Source organism: Hypanus sabinus, unplaced genomic scaffold, assembly GCF_030144855.1.
Source record: "Hypanus sabinus isolate sHypSab1 unplaced genomic scaffold, sHypSab1.hap1 scaffold_436, whole genome shotgun sequence".
NCBI classification, from domain to species: Eukaryota; Metazoa; Chordata; class Chondrichthyes; order Myliobatiformes; family Dasyatidae; genus Hypanus; species Hypanus sabinus.
Window position 1 is genome coordinate 267,534 of NW_026781311.1, and position 16,080 is coordinate 283,613.

Here is a 16,080-nt window from a genome sequence, read left to right on the forward strand (position 1 = left end):
GACTGTGGAAGTATTGACTGTGGAAAGGGCATCGTGCAGTGAAAAGCAGCAACAGTTTCCCCTCTCCACTCCCTCTTTCAACCTCCCATTTTATTTTTGCTGGAGTTAATCGGGGGAGTTAGGAACTCGTTCTACTCACTGACCAGTGAAAGAAAAGCCTTTGTTTCCATTCGAAGCCCAGCTTCTTCATAAAAAGTGGGATTGAAGTGTTATCGAGATGAACATGGGGCAATTCGTAACGAAAGTTTAAATCAGATCAGCAGCAGTTTTGAAGGACCGAGTGGTCCACTTATGCATTTTGTGTGCTGATTAGACAAGTTCTGACAGCTTAATTAGTGTAACACAATATAACATCAGCAAACTAATTATATTGTGGAACTGACAAGAAACATTACATTGATTAAGTATATACATGGGGATTGGTGTATTAATGTTGTACCCCAGCGGGTTGCGGATTGACCATGACTCATTCGGTGAGCTGGCCAGCACGGTACGGGACCAAGGGACGCGCTCCCCGTTCCCTGTTACTGACTCTACAGTCTCCCCATCGACCGCGTGCACCAGCTCACTGCTCATGCGTCTCACAGAGCGCCATCACGCTTGCGCTCCCGTGCTGACATTTAGACGATTTAAGCATGCTGCGTGTGCCCGGTATCTTGTGTGAAGTGATGTGAGATATACTTATCCCTCACTGGTGACAGCAAATGCCAATTTAGCATACCAACCAACGGGAATATGGGTTTCATCATTAAGGAGTTTCCTCCCTAGACCCCACCACGTGTTTCCTAACCTGACTCCCGGGAAAGATCCAACAAGCTCGTTTTTTTAATGCTGCTCTTCCTCTCCAAGGAGTTAGCGGAGCTGCAATGGCGACAGTGGGAGTACAGGGGGTTTATTTCCTCTGAAGTGGCGAGGATGAAGAAGGCTTCAGTATATTTGTAGCGGACACCGGTAAAGTGTTAACCTGCAAGTGCGGTGTTGGGTGATTTTGAGAACAAGTCACGATCTTACTATCTGACACGGTGGGCTGGAGGGACCCAGCGGATGCCTTTTGTTTGAGGTGTCTGGGTTTAAACAACGGAGTAAACAGACCCACCTTGGGCCAGCAGGCTCACCAAGGGGGTGTTATGGGGACGGATGCTTGATGCATGATTGCTCCCTGTCTGCATTAGCGATTTATCTGAGGAACAAAATGCAACAATTATAAGTCTGTTATTGACTGAAAACATTTATATTTATTATTGCATTTAGTTTATGATAAAATCATTGTCCAATTTATGTTCAAACTCAATAGTCAGTCAACCATACATGAAAGCTGATGAATACAGTGAAATAAAACAACGTTACTGCACACCAAGCTGCCTTGTTGGAAACTGCCTATCCAGGATTTCACAAGGTCAGGCTCATTGTCTAGTAGTATTATCTAGCCATCGTATCTCTGGTGTCCTCCCCTTCCTTTACCTTCTGTTTTACCAACATGGAATACTGTTTTCTCTTGATGTGGACAATTTATCTGAGTTTCTCATAAGGCACAGCAGATGTCCAGGTATCTCCATTTCCTTATGTATTTGCTGTAGTTTATTATGGTCCACACTGTTGAGGGCTTTAGAGTAGTCAATAAAACACAGATAAATACATTTCTGGAAGTCTCTCAATTTCTCCATTATCCAGCGTAGGTTAGCAATATGCTCTCTGGTGCCTCTGCCTCTTCTAAAACCAGCTTGTACATCTGGCAGTTCGGGTTCCATATATTGCTGGAGTATTGCTTGCACAATCTTTAGAATTATCTTTCTAGCTTGTGAAAATGTTCTGTAATTTGAACAATGCTTTACAGTTCCCTTCTTGGGTATGGGGATAAAAACACATCTTAATCCAGCTTAAAGGTCATTGTTGTTTCTAATTTTTTCCCAGATCTTCTGGAAAATTGTATGCAACACATTTACAGCATCATCTTTTAGAGTTTTAAACAATTCAACCGGAGTCCTGTCACATCCTGCAGCCTTATTATTGGCAATGATTTCTATGGCCCATTCGACTTCACTTTCCAGAATGTCTGGCTCCAGATCGATGAGGGAGTCATTGCAGATGTCTTCGCTGTTGGATCTTTCTGCAATTCTTCTGAGTGTTCCTGCCAACTCCCTTTGATGTCCTTTGCTTCTGTGAGGTCCTTCCCTTCTTTGTCTTTTCCTATGCTCATTTTACATGAAATGTTCCTTTGATCTCCCTAACATTTAGCAAAAGTTCTCTTGTGTTTCTTTTTCCAATTCTGTTGGCTTCTTCAGCTTCAGTGCATCGCTCCTTTAAGAAAGTTTCCTTATATTTCCTTGCTATCATCTTGAACTCTGTGTTCAGTTGGAGGTCTTTGTTTCAATCTCCATTTGCTCCCTGAAATGTAGGAGAGTGAGCAGTGACCTTACAAATATGGTTTATATTATGAAGGGCAGAGTAACTGACTCACTCCTTTATTTGTGTAATTCAGGTCACTGCCAGCAGGTGGAGCTTTCTGCCACCCAGACGGCAGACAAGAAAACGACGATCAACCAACCTCAGTCAGACTCAGAATGGACACAGGTATGTTCACTGAGCTCATTCTCATTAAAACTCTGTCCTTATGGTGCACGTGTAGTCAAATTATCAATAGTTCAGAGGGATAAACTTGGGCGATAACTGGGCAAAAGAGTGCCAACAAACGGGGTCATTGTTCCACCTGTTAAAGCGACTTTGAGCACTGGAACAATTCACCAGGTCCAGCGCAGGGACCTAACAACCGGAAAGTTGAATCACTCTGCTCACCGCACAAATCTTCACCTGAGAGAAAGGAGAAGGAGCCCCTGAATAAGTTGGGAGTGGGTAACACTCAGACAGGAATACAACAGCGGGCAATGTAACAGTCGAGGGAACAGATAGAATTTCCGTCAGCATTCGGTACGCCCTGATGTGGGAAATGCCTCCGACAGCCAGTGAGAGAAACAGAAGTTGTTTTCTGTTTGGAAGGGCAATGGTGAATTCTCCCCAGATTAACGGGTTGTTGCACAATGGAGGTGAGGGGAGTTCCCGGTGATTGTTTTTCTGTGGCCGAGAAAGGACGTTATATTGAGGGAGGACGGGCTGGGTGCAGGAGACGGTGAACAAGAGAAATTGTACACAGGGAATCTGGGGCGGGGGGGGGGGGGGGGCTACTGAAGCAATGAAATGTCCTTGGCGAATAGGATTAAAGTAAAACAAAATAATAAGTGGAGAGGGCATCGTACAAAATGCTGGAGGAACTCAGCAGGTCCGGAAGCACCTACAGAGAAAAAAATAACCTTCAACGTTTCAGGCTGAGGATCTGTAAGTTGATTTCAAAGCTGTCTTGGGTACATAAAATGGAGTCAGCACCAGAGGAGCGTTGTTCTGGCTGAAGGTCTGTGACCAGCAGTGTTCGCAAGGATCACTGTTTCGCCATGCGTCGTGTGTGTGAATCAAACAGGTTAATCATATGATATACTGGGTGGACTTATTCGTTGATTTACAGAGTTGGAGGAGATGAATAAATTTGGGACTGTTTTCAAAGTGTTCAGCATCCAGTTAGAAATAGGAACAGAGAGTCACCATGTACAGTTTTGTATCAGTTTGTAACAGTTTTGTATCAGTTTTTATAGTAGAGGACACACAAAATATCCCAACACTGGATAGACAGGGGGCTCTAGGGGGAGAGAAGCTAACTACGATTCAAATCACCAAGGAAATGGTACTTGATAAATTAATGGGACTGAAGGTGGATAAATCCCCTGGACCGGATGGCTTGCGTCTTCGGGTCTTAAGGGAAGTGGCGGTCGGGATTGTGGATGCATTAGTGATAATTTTTCAAAACTCGCTGGACTCGGCAATGGTCCCGGCAGATTGGAAAAATGCTAACGTAAATCCTTTATTTAAAAAGGGCAATAGACAGAAGGCTGGGAATTATAGGCCAGTTAGCCTAACATCTGTGGTTGGCAAAATGTTGGAATCGATAATTAAGGAAACAGTAACAGGGCATTTGGATACACATAGCTTAATAGGACAAAGTCAGCATGGCTTTACAAAAGGGAAGTCACGTTTGACAAATTTGTTGGAGTTCTTTGAGGACATAACATATAGGGTAGATAAAGAAGAATCAGTGGATGTGTTGTATTTGGACTTCCAAAAGGCATTTGACAAGGTGCCACATCAATGATTATTACTTAAAGTAAAAAATCATGGGATTGAGGATAATATTCTGGCATGGGTGGAGGATTGGCTTTCTAACAGAAAACAGAGAGTTGGGATAAATGGTTTATTCTCAGACTGGCAGTTGGTGACTAGTGGTGTTCCGCAGGGGTCGGTGTTGGGACCCTAACTCTTTACAATCTATATTCATGATTTGGAGAAAGGGACTAAGTGCAACGTATCGAAGTTTGCTGATGACACAAAGATGGGAGGGAGTGTAATGAGTGCGGAGGACATTGAAACCCTGCAGGGGGACATAGATAGGCTGAGTGATTGGGCAGACATTTGGCAGATGAAATATAATACTGACAAGTGTGAGGTCTTTCACTTTGGCAGGAAAAATAATAGAGCAAGTTATTATCTAAATGGAGAGAAACTGGAAAGTGTTTCTGTGCAAAGGGATCTGGGGGTCCTGGTGCAGGAAACACAAAAAGTTAGTATGCAAGTGCAGCAGGTGGTCAAGAAGGCCAATGGAATGCTGGATTTTATTGCAAGGGGGATGGAGTATAAGAACAGGGAGGTCTTACTGCAGTTGTACCGGGTATTGGTGAGACCACACCTGCAGTACTGCGTGCAGTTCTGGTGTCCATATTTAAGAAAGGACATACTGGCTCTCGAGGCAGTGCAGAGAAGGTTCACTAGGTTAATTCCGGGGATGGGTGGGTTGATGTATGATGAGAGGTTGAGTAGATTGGGACTCTACTCATTGGAGATCCGAAGAATGAGAGGCGATCTTATTGAAACATATAGGATTGTGAAGGGGCTTGATCGGGTGGATGCTGGGAGAATGTTCCCAATGATGGGTGAAACTAGGACTAGGGGTCATAATCTTAAAATAATGGGATGCCATTCCAGGACTGAGATCCGGAGAAATTTCTTCACTCAGAGGGTAGTGGGGCTGTGGATTTTACTGCCCCAGATAGCTGTGGAAGCGAAAACACTCAATAAATTCAAAATGGAGATAGACACTTTCCAGGATAAAAATGGCATTAGGGGATACGGTGAGCAAGCAGGTAAGTGGACGTGAGGCTAGGTTTAGATCAGCCATGTGATCTCCTGGACCAGTTTTCGATAGCCTGGATGGGTCGGAGAGGTATTTTCCAGATTTTTTCTCCTCAATTGGCAAATTGTTTTTCTTTCCCCCGGGTGATCACATGGGTCTGGGCGGGATAAATAATAAAATAAAATGGTCGGCATGGTGCCCTGTTGGTTGGCTCTGTTGCCTTGTGGGATTCGGTGAAAACTAGAGTTAAGATTGGATCAGCCATGATCTTGTTGAATGGCGGAGCAGGCTTGAGGGGCCGATTAGCCTATTCCTGCTCCTATCTCTTATGTTCTTATGTTCCTATGTACAGATAATTCAGGCAAATGTGAGAAGTTGCATTTTGAGAGGTCAAATTCGCGAGCAATGTGCACGGTGAATGTTGGGACTGATAATAAGATTGATGTACTGTCGGGTCCTGTGATGGGTGTGCACAGCTCCCTGAAGGTGGCAACACAATTGGTAGTGTGCGAACGATGAGTTGAGGTATTTGTTAAAGTTAGACTGTAACTGGATACGCGTTGGTTAAGTGACAATTTCAGTATTGTGCACAAATCGAGAATGATGTGGAGGGTCTGTAGAGGGTGCAGACGAGTTTCACCACAAAAACCTGAGGTAACAGGTTTAAGTTTAGATGCTAAAGTTTAAAGGGGATTTAGGATGCATGTTTTCCACAGAGAGTGATCGGTGTCTGGAATGAGCTGCCGAGGGAGGGACTGGAAACAGATACTCAGCAGCGTCTGAGAGGTGTTTGAACTCATGAGTTGGCCGGGAACGGAGGGACATTGATCATGTTCCTGAAGATGGGATCGGTTTAAAATGGCATCGTGTCCGCTTACGCATGCTACACTCTACTATTTTATGTTCTATGACCGACTACAGATCTGAACTCCGCCATCTCCGCCTTCCTGTCAAATTGTGAGGATCACCAACTGTTCCAGTTGACGAGTTTCTACATGGAGCGACTGGAGCAGGCGATTGAGCAGGGTGTGGAGGAAGTCGGTTTCATGCTAACTCATGATCATCATTTCAATGAGCGAGAGTATCACGTAAGTGGTTGGAACATAGGCTGAGTGTAGATTCTACTGAATCTAACACAGACCGACAGAACCGGTGTAACGGCACCTCTCGGCTGTGAAAATCCTGTAATGCCTGTGGTGAACATCAAGAAAAAAGTTTTCCTCTGCGAAAATCCGGAACCTTTATCCGGAACCAATACACGCCTCTCTCCAGTTTGCTGATCACATTCATTTATAGACAGATTAGGATACAGGCAATGATTGACTGGTGAATTTAGTGATGTAATACTCGACGGACATTGCAAGTGGACAGAGAACCACGTTACACCACTCTCTCTGACATTACACCATGTTCCCAATGTTCGACCTTAATGGCCATTCACCAATCTGTGCTCTTCTCATGACCCACGGGTTTCCCACAAATCAAATATATAGTGACTTATTTCTCAGCTCATTCTCAGTCTACCTTCAACCCCATTTTCAACTCAGGCAACACTGACTATCGTCTCTCATTTGAAATGCTGACCCTTTTTTGATCAATATCCCAACATGCCTCATGTTTCTGTTACCTTGTGACTTCCAATTTGAGTTTGTAATTACCACAGCATATACAGTTAACATGGGAAGTGCAACATTAGTGCCACTGAAAATATTCCAAGCATCTACAGCTAACATAGAATTACAAAGAAACAGCTTTCCAAATGGTCCTCGTGCTACTGGAGTGCGTTCACCTATTTCCACCCAGAATGAATATTAGTGAAGAGCCAGACACCATACTGAACACGACATTCCACGTGAGGCAGCTGACAATTTCAGTCCAAACTTCTTACTCAACATTATCACCAGTCGCCTTTGGTCTGTCACACATACACAATAGTCCTGAGTTTGCTGGCTGCTCCTCACTGCCAGTTTCCAGCTGTTGGCTGGCACTGGACCCCTCATGGAGCCTGGCAGTGAAGGGTGAAGCTGCTGCGGTTCACCAGGGATTACCCTGGCAAAAATCAACAGTGAACCGGCCATAGTTTCACCTAGTCATAGTCATCAAACCCTACAGTACAGCAACAGGCTCTTCTGCCCATCTAGCGCACACTGACCTATTATCTGCTTAGTCCCATTGATCTGAACCCGGACTGGAGACATCCAAAACTCCCCCATTGAATGAACGTATCCAAAATGATCTTAAGTAATCAACTCGAATGTACATCGACTAATTAAGATGGCAGCACGCTCCGCGCTCTTCAGCAACCTCTGAGTGAACAGGTTCCCCTTCACTTTGCCCTTCACCTGTCATCATTACCCTATGCTCTCCAATTCCAGTCCCACCCAACCTCAGTAATAAATGTATTTTCACACTAACTCTCTCTATAGCTTTTATAAATGTGTATATCTCTTTCACATCTCTCATGGTCCTCCTACATTCGATGGAGTAATGTCCTAACCTGTTCACACTTTCTCTATAGATCCTCAACTCCTGGTAACAATCTGTATTTTATTCTGCATTTGTTCAATCTTATTGATATCCTTCCGAGAGGTAGGTGTACACATTGCTTCAAATTAGCCTCTGCAACATCAGTTTCATAATATCCCAACTTCTGTATTCAATATTTTGATTTATGAAGCCCCATGTCCAAAAAGCTTTACAACGCCATCTAACTTCGATAACACTTTCAAGAAATTTTGGATCTGTATCACTGCAGGATCTCATCACACTTCCTACTCTTGTCATTGCTACCAGCGTGGACCAAGACCTGCTCATACTGCCCTTAAGACAGTTTCAGTGTCGATACAAGATATCACTGACCTTGGCAAGACACCATCCAAAAATCCTGTTCTCGTAAATAGAATCTCCAATCTGTTCTCCTGACATTGAACTCCCCCTGTCAGTGCAGCTCAGCACTTCTCATCCCTTCCAAGTCACAAAGCCAAACTCAGTGCCAGAGGCATAATCACTGTGGCTTTCCTCTGTGAGGCCATATTCCAAAACAGAAAGCCGTATACCTGTTATAGAGGGTTTTCTTCAGTGGCTGTCTATCCTCTTCTTACACATACCCCCGCCTCCCCCGCTGACATCACCCAGTTGCCTGTGTCCTGTTCCCTTACCCCGCTGACGTCACCCAGTTGCCTGTGTCCTTCGTCCAGCTCCCTCCCTGTACAGTCTGTCAGTCAACCTCAGCCCCCCGAGTGAACCCGGGTTCATCCAGCTCCATCTCCAGTTCCTCAGCACAGTCTGTAAGAAGCTGCAGCTGGATGAAATTCCCGAAAGTGCAGTTGTCAGGGACACTGGAGGTCTCCCTGTCTTGCCGCACCCAATAGGAAGAACATCCCACTATCCTGCCTGGCATTCCCACTGTTATAACCGTGAAAAAAAGAAAAGAAATATTACCCACCTAAATCCTCTGCCTCTCCTCACTGAGCCCTCCCTGACACGAAGTATCAATAATCTACTCTATCTCTGGCTCACTAACACTATGTCTGCTCCTTTTAAACCTTGCCAGATGGGTAAGTACTCTGCAATCTGTGGCATTCAGAAAGTCATGACTGACCACGCTAACTTCTTTTAAAATCTCTTTCCTGCAATGAAAACTTCAATGGCTCTTCAATCTTTGTCCTGCAAAATATGCTGGGTCAGTCCATGCTCAGGGTAGATTTGTACCCATCCCTCCACTCCTCAATATATTCCCCATTGTTCATTACAGAGCGTGACTGAGCTCGCGGAGAAGGGAAACCGAGTGGGCGCTTCCAAACTCCTCCTGGATCTAGTGATGGAGAAGGGCTCCGGGGCCCGGAAGGTGATGTGGGAATCCTTTGTGAAACAACATCACCACTTACCGAAGCTGAGCAGAATATTGGATGAAATACGGGAACGAGGTATGCTGAACAATACACTGTGTGTTAGAGATGTAAATGCTGATGAATTTACAGTATTACACAGAACAGACTTCATGCAGGTTAATCTGTTTGAACAGGTGACGGCCAGTTCGCCTACATGGACACTGAGCGGGGTTTATCTGAAGTGCCCAAGCATCTGAAAGGTAAGTGATGGAACGGAAATCTCAAAGTCTGTATTTTGCTCTGAGAGTCTGAAGACGTCTCTTTAGAGGCCTGTTTAGAGACTGTCAGAGTCTGGGAGACAGGTTTTTGTTGCTGTGGCTGAAGGACAGGAAGCAATTTGCATTTGTCACAACACCCGGCACCTTCCCGATCTCGGGATCTGTACCCAGAGGCCTCTATGAGTTTGATTAACAGACATTCCCGTCGGCCTCTGTCCTGTTGCAATCGCTGCACTGACCTCTCTGCCTATCTTTGTATCATCCGCAAACGTTGCCACAAATACATTTATTCCATCATCTAAATAATTGACAAACAATCTGAAAAACAATGGTCCCAATACCGATCCCTGAGGAACACCACCAGTCACTGGCAGCGGATCAGAAAAAGGCCCCTTTTATTCCCACCCGCTGTCTGCTGCCTGTCAGCAATTCCGCTCCACGTGCCGGTATCTTTCCTGTGACGCCATAGATTTTTATCTGGGTAAGCAGGTTCGTGTGCGGCACCTTATCAAATGCCTTCTGAAAATCCAAGTAAATGGCATCCACTGACTCTCCTTAGTCCAACCTGCTTCTTACTTCCAACTTGAAATCTAACAGAACCATTGCTAACCTATTTTGTCATTAGTCTCAAAGTACCTTGAAACTTCAACCTTAGTAAGAGACTCCAACTCTTTCCCATCGCTGAGGTTTGGCTAACTGGCCTATATTTTTTTCTTCTTTGCCTTCCTCCCTTCTTAAAGACTAGAGTGACAATGTCAATCTTCCAGTCCTCCGGGACCATGCCCAAATCAAGTGATTCTTCAAAGATCATGACCTATCCATCCGTCATCCCTTCAGCAACCTCTCTCAGATCTCTGGGATGTAGTCCAACTGGCCCAGGTGACTTTGCACCTTAAGAGATTTCAGTATGCTGAGAACTTTTTTCTTTTGAAATAGCAATGGCACTCACTCCTTACTGCCTGTCACTCGCAGACCACTGCATGTTGCTAGCGTCTTTCACAGTGAGGATATATGCAAAGCACACATTAAGCTATTCTGCCATTTGTTTGTCCACCATTACTATCTCACCGACATCATTTTCCAGTATCAACTCTCACCTCCCTTTTACTCTTTATATTCCTGAAAAAGGTGTTTATTATCCTGCTTTATATTACTGGCTTTTCTGCCCTCATATTTAATCTTTTTCCCTTCTTATCACTTTTTTAGTTGCCTTTTGTTGGATTTTAAAGGTTGTCTATTAATACAACTTTCCCTCATTTTTGTTATCTTGTACGCCCTTTCCTTGGCTTTTATGCAATCCTTAACTTCCTTTGTCACCCATGGTTGTCCACACGTGACACTTGAGAACTTCTTCCTCCATGGGCCGTATCCATCCTGCAACTTGAGACCTATTCCCAGAAGCTTCAGCCATCTCCGCTAGTATCCTTCTCCAATCTACGTGGGTAAGCTTCTCTCTCGTGCCTCTGTAATTCGCTTTATTCCATAGCAATACTGATACCATAAGTTATGCTTCTCCCCCTCAAACTGCAGTATAAATTCAATCATATTATGATCACTACCAGTTCTGTGTTCTTTTGCATTAAGCTCCCTTATAAGATCCGAGCTATTACATAACACCCAATCAAAGACAGAAATTTCCTGAGTAGTCTCAAGCACAAGCTGCTCTAAAACGCTCTCTCGTAGGTATTCAATAAATTCCCTCTCTTGTGATCCAACTCCTGAAGTTTTTTGGATTTTCTAATTCCCCGTGCATATTGAATTATGTCATCAACTTGATGACATGCCTTTCCCAGCTCCCTTTGCAATCTCAAACCCACACCTTCGCTACTATTTGCAGACCAATATAAGATTCCCATAAAGCTTTTTTAACCCCTGTAGTTTCTCATCTCCACCCTCAAAGATTCAACATTCTCTAACCCTATGTAACCTCATTATCAAGATGTGACTCCATCTTGAACCAACACAGCCACACCACCACCGACTATGCCTTCCTGCCTGTCTGTCGACAAGACGTTTATCCTTTAACATTAAGCTTCCAACTATGGTCTTCTTTCAGCCACGACTCAGTGATGCCCACAACAATCTCTAACTGCGCCAAGAGTTTGTCCACCTTATTCTAAATGATGCGTGCATTTAAATACAATGCGTTTAGTCCGGCATCTCCACCCTTTTGAATTTTGTCTATGCGGTACAATTTAACATTTTGCTCTGTCTGTATTTGAACCCATTCATTGGCTTGTCCACCCTAACATTCATGTTAAACCCATCATCTACTTGTAAAACTGCTGGTTCATCCAAAGCTTTATCGTCCTAGTTCCAGTCCCCCGGCCATTTCAGGTTAAAACACTCCCAACATCTCCAGTAAATCTGCCCGTAAGAATATTGGTCCTCATCGGATTCAAGTGCAACCCGTGCCTTTTGTACAGGTCCTACCTACCCCGTAAGTGGTCCCAATTATCTAGAAATCTGAATTCCTGCCCCCTGCTCCAAATGCTCTGCCACACATTTCTCTGCCACCTCATTCTATTCCTATTGCCACTGTCAGGTGGCACAGGCAGCAATCCTGAGATCACTACTTTTGAGGTCCTGTTCCTCAGCTTTTTTCCTAACCCCCTGTGTTCTGTTTTCCAGACCTCCTCCCTTTGCTTTTCCTATGTCGTTGTTACCAATGTTTGTTATGACTTCTGGCTGCTCAACCTCCCTTCTCAGGGTATTTTGAACGCGTTCAGGAACATTTCGGACAATGGCACCTGACAGGCAAAGTCCCATCGGTGTCCACAGAATCGCCGACCTGCCCTCCTGACTTCAGAGTTCCCCATTACCACTGCCATCCTCTTCAGCTTCCTGCTCTTCCACACATCATCGGGGAATTGCCTGGGTTCATGTACCAGCTCCTCGGAGAATTAGAGACTGTAGACCAGTGCGGGGTGTGTCACATCGTGACTGGCTCAGCCTGGAAAAGGAAACAGAAATTATGTTCCTTTTCTGTGGCTCAGTACTGACAGCTTAATCCTAAAGGAGTGTCAAGAACATGGGGTCCATTGTGAGAGAAGTAAAAGTCAGTAGAGCAAGTAAATGCCCCCCTCCCCACTGTTACCCTCTGTAGGGTTGCACAGTTCAGCAGAAGCTGAGCAGTGAAAGCAGTGAAACCACCCGCTCCACACAACACTCTCCTCTCCAGAATCACGTGTGCACTTGGTGCTCGCTGGAACACCGGGGAATCTGCAAACTACCAACAGAGGGGAGAGTGGAGCCTTTAACAGCGGATCTGAGTCAGATCAGAACTGTTTCTGGGCCGTCATTCATCTTCAGACACTCTAATCTCTGATCTCCGAATTTCACCCAAACAATGTCTTTCACAAGAATTTTTTTTTATTTAAAGAAAATATGTTGTATGCTCCATGTACATCAGATCAGGCATTGACAACCTATTTCTGTCCGTCATAAGATGTTCGAAGGAAACACATGGAGACTTTGCGGGCACAAACTGAAACACTGAGAGTGAACACGATCCTGATGAGGGAGAAGGTGAAGGTTTTCCAGCTGGATGATCGATACGCTGAGCTCACGGTCATTTCGACTGTTCGAGATTGGACACTGGTGGAGCATGAGCTGCTGGCAAGAGGCAGAGACCACGAGGAGTGGAGAGAAAAAGATCTCCGTGGTAAGCTGGAAAAAATCCGGACTGATCAGTTATTCAAGAAGAGCTTTGTTCAAAAATTGAAAAGATCTATCTTTAGAAACAAATCAGGGATGTCCGCAGCAGTAGCCGGAGTCCCAGGGATCGGGAAAACAACAATGGTACAAAAGATTGTTTACGACTGGGCCGAGAGGAAGATATACCAACAATTCCATTTTGTCTTCAGTTTCAAATTCCGGGATTTAAACACCATTAACTGCAGAATAAACCTGAAGGAACTGATTCTGCATCATTATCCCTACTTTGGGAATATCCTGAGAGAGGTCTGGAAACACACAGAGGGACTGCTGTTCATATTCGACGGATTGGATGAATTCAAGGACAAAATCAACTTTGTTGATGGTCGGAGAGACACAGAATCACAGTACACAGATCCTGAATTCAAGTGCAAGGTGTCTGACATTGTGTACAGTTTAATTCAGGGCAAGCTGCTCCCAGGGTGTTCAGTGCTGGTGACCACCCGCCCCACTGCGTTACATTTATTGGAAAAGGCGGATATCTGTGTCTGGGCTGAAATCCTGGGATTTGTTGGTGAGGAACGGAAGGAATATTTCATCAGGTATTTTGAAGATCAGACGGTGGCGGAAGCTGTTTTCAAACATGTGAAGGAGAATGAGATCCTGTACACCATGAGCTACAACCCCTCCTACTGCTGGATCCTCGCTCTGGCACTGGGCCCCTTCTTCACACAAAGAGTCAGGGACCCGCAGCGAGTTCCCAAGACCATCACCCAACTGTACTCCTACTATATTTACCACATCCTGAAAAACCATGGCCGTGAGATTGAGAACCCCCGTGATGTGTTACTCAGGGTTGGTCAGATGGCCTGCAGAGGAGTGTACGAGAAGAAGATTGTGTTTACACATGGAGATTTGATCAAGTACAATCTGCAGCCTTCCCAGTTCCTGTCCGGGTTCCTGATGGAGCTTTTGGAGAGAGAGGATTCTGCCCAGAGCGTGGTGTACACATTCCCACACCTCACTATCCAAGAGTTTGTAGCTGCAGTCGCACAATTCCTGAATCCACATCCCGGGGATATCCTGAAATTCCTCACTGAAGCTCACAACACGACAGATGGGCGATTTGAGGTATTTCTCCGTTTTGTTGCTGGGCTCTCCAACCCAATGACAGCTCGGGGTCTGGAGGAGTTTCTGGGTCCATTTCCCAATGAAACAACCTGCCGGGTGATTGACTGGGTGAAGGAGGAGGTTAAACGCCAGAGTAGAAACACAGCGAGCGAAGCTGGTAAAAGGAGCCTCCTGAACACATTGCACTACCTGTTTGAGTCTCAGAATCGTGGACTGGCTCAGGCCACACTCGGATCTGTGGAAAGGTTTTCACTCAGTGGAATGACACTGACCCCGATTGACTGCGCGGTCCTGTCTCATGTCATCGGACTCTGTGATACAATAAAACAGCTCGACCTGGAGATCTGCCTTATTCAGTATGAGGGAATACAGCGGCTGGGACCCGGGCTGCACAAGTGCCAGGAGTTGAGGTAACTTGATTTATCTCTCACTCTGATCTGTGAAACTGTTCCATTGTGTTGTTTCAATGTAAAGGAATTTTGGTAAATTTGTAGTAAATCAGATTGTGAAGAATTGTGACAAATGCCCAGGGGATCAGTCAGTAATTCCCCAAGGACGGGAGGGTTCTGTGGTTCCTTGTGAAAGGATGTTGGAGACTTCATCAGATCAGTGAACAATGACCATTGGTTTAATGGTAGTAAATCACAGGAATGGCCGTGTTTCTCGCTGCCTGTGGCACGTCCATTGACAATGTTCCTTCCCACTGTGACTGACACCCAGACCGACACTGACTGTAGCAGGTGGGTCAGAGATTCACACCCCCTTCCCGTGAGGGACAAGAGACCGTCAGCAGACTGTCCCAATGAGAGGGAAAGAAATACCATTGTGAGATTGTCCTCCCACTGCCCTTCCCCGTGTGTGACTTTGCTCACTTCCAGATACGCAAAGAGCGAGGGCGCATCTCCTCTGGGCCTCTGTTCAGACCCAACACACACGTACAAAAAATGTCTGCGTCCTCTCGTCTTGTAGGATTATCGTTTACCCTTGGAATCCTCCTGTGGGACTTCTCATCCCAATCTCCCTTCCATTCTTTGGAATCTCGCCCCCATCCCCATTCCTCCCGTGGACTCTCTATTACTCTTTCCTCATCCTCCTGTGGGATGTCTTGTCCACACACCCCACCACCCTTCCTGTGAGATCTGTCTTCCCTATCCCCCTTCCTTTTGTGGGATCTCTCCTCTCCATCCCTCTTCCTCTTGTGGGATCTCTCTTCCCCATCCCCCTTGCTCCTGTGAGATCGCTCTTCCCCATCCCCCTTCCTTCTATGGATTTCTCTTCCCTATCCCTTCCTGCTGTTGGAACTCTCTTCCCCATACCCTTTCCTCCTGTTGGATCTCTCTCCCCCATCGACTTCTTCCTGTCGGATCTCTCTTTGGCATGCCCCATTGTCCTATGGAATTTCTCTTCCCCGACCCCCTTCCTCCTGTGAGATTTCTCTTCCCAATCCCACATCCTCCTGTGGGAACTCTGTTCCACATCCCTCTTCCTCCTGGCCGATCTCTTAACCCCTTCCCCCTTCATCCTGTTTATTTTCTGTCAATATCCCCCTTCCTCCTGTGGGATCTCTCTTCCACACTCCCATGCCGGCTGTGGGATCTCCCTTCCCCATCCCGTTCCTCCTGTGGGATCTCTCTTCCCCATCCCCCTTCCTCCTGTGGGATCTCGCTTCCCCATCCGCCGACCTCCTGTGGGATCTCTTCCCCATCCCCATTCTCCTTTTGCTTGTGGGAACTCTCCTCCCCATAGAATCATAAAATCATAGAACACTACAGCACAGAAAACAAGCCATTCAGTCCTTCTAGTCTGTACCAAAACCTTATTCCGCTAGTTCCATTGACCTGCACACAGTCCATAACTCTCCAGTCCTCTCCCATCCATGTATCTATCCAATTTGTTCTTAAAGCTTAAGAGTGAGTCCATATTTTCCTCATCAGATGGCAGCTCGTTCCACACT

The 16,080-nt window shown here is 45.6% G+C and overlaps 1 protein-coding gene across 1 annotated transcript in view; it reads left to right on the forward strand.

Moving 5' to 3' along the window:
* The window catches only part of LOC132388932 (NACHT, LRR and PYD domains-containing protein 3-like), a 76,493-nt gene that overhangs the window by 26,079 nt on the left and 34,334 nt on the right, over window positions 1-16,080 (forward strand). Inside the window, exons 3-8 of the mRNA XM_059961339.1 lie at window positions 2,480-2,571; window positions 6,152-6,318; window positions 8,985-9,156; window positions 9,255-9,320; window positions 12,787-14,213; window positions 15,005-15,123. Of these exons, the coding sequence (XP_059817322.1) occupies window positions 2,562-2,571; window positions 6,152-6,318; window positions 8,985-9,156; window positions 9,255-9,320; window positions 12,787-14,213; window positions 15,005-15,123 (1,961 nt within the window). The 5' untranslated portion in view covers window positions 2,480-2,561. The remainder of the gene's footprint in view (window positions 1-2,479; window positions 2,572-6,151; window positions 6,319-8,984; window positions 9,157-9,254; window positions 9,321-12,786; window positions 14,214-15,004; window positions 15,124-16,080) is intronic.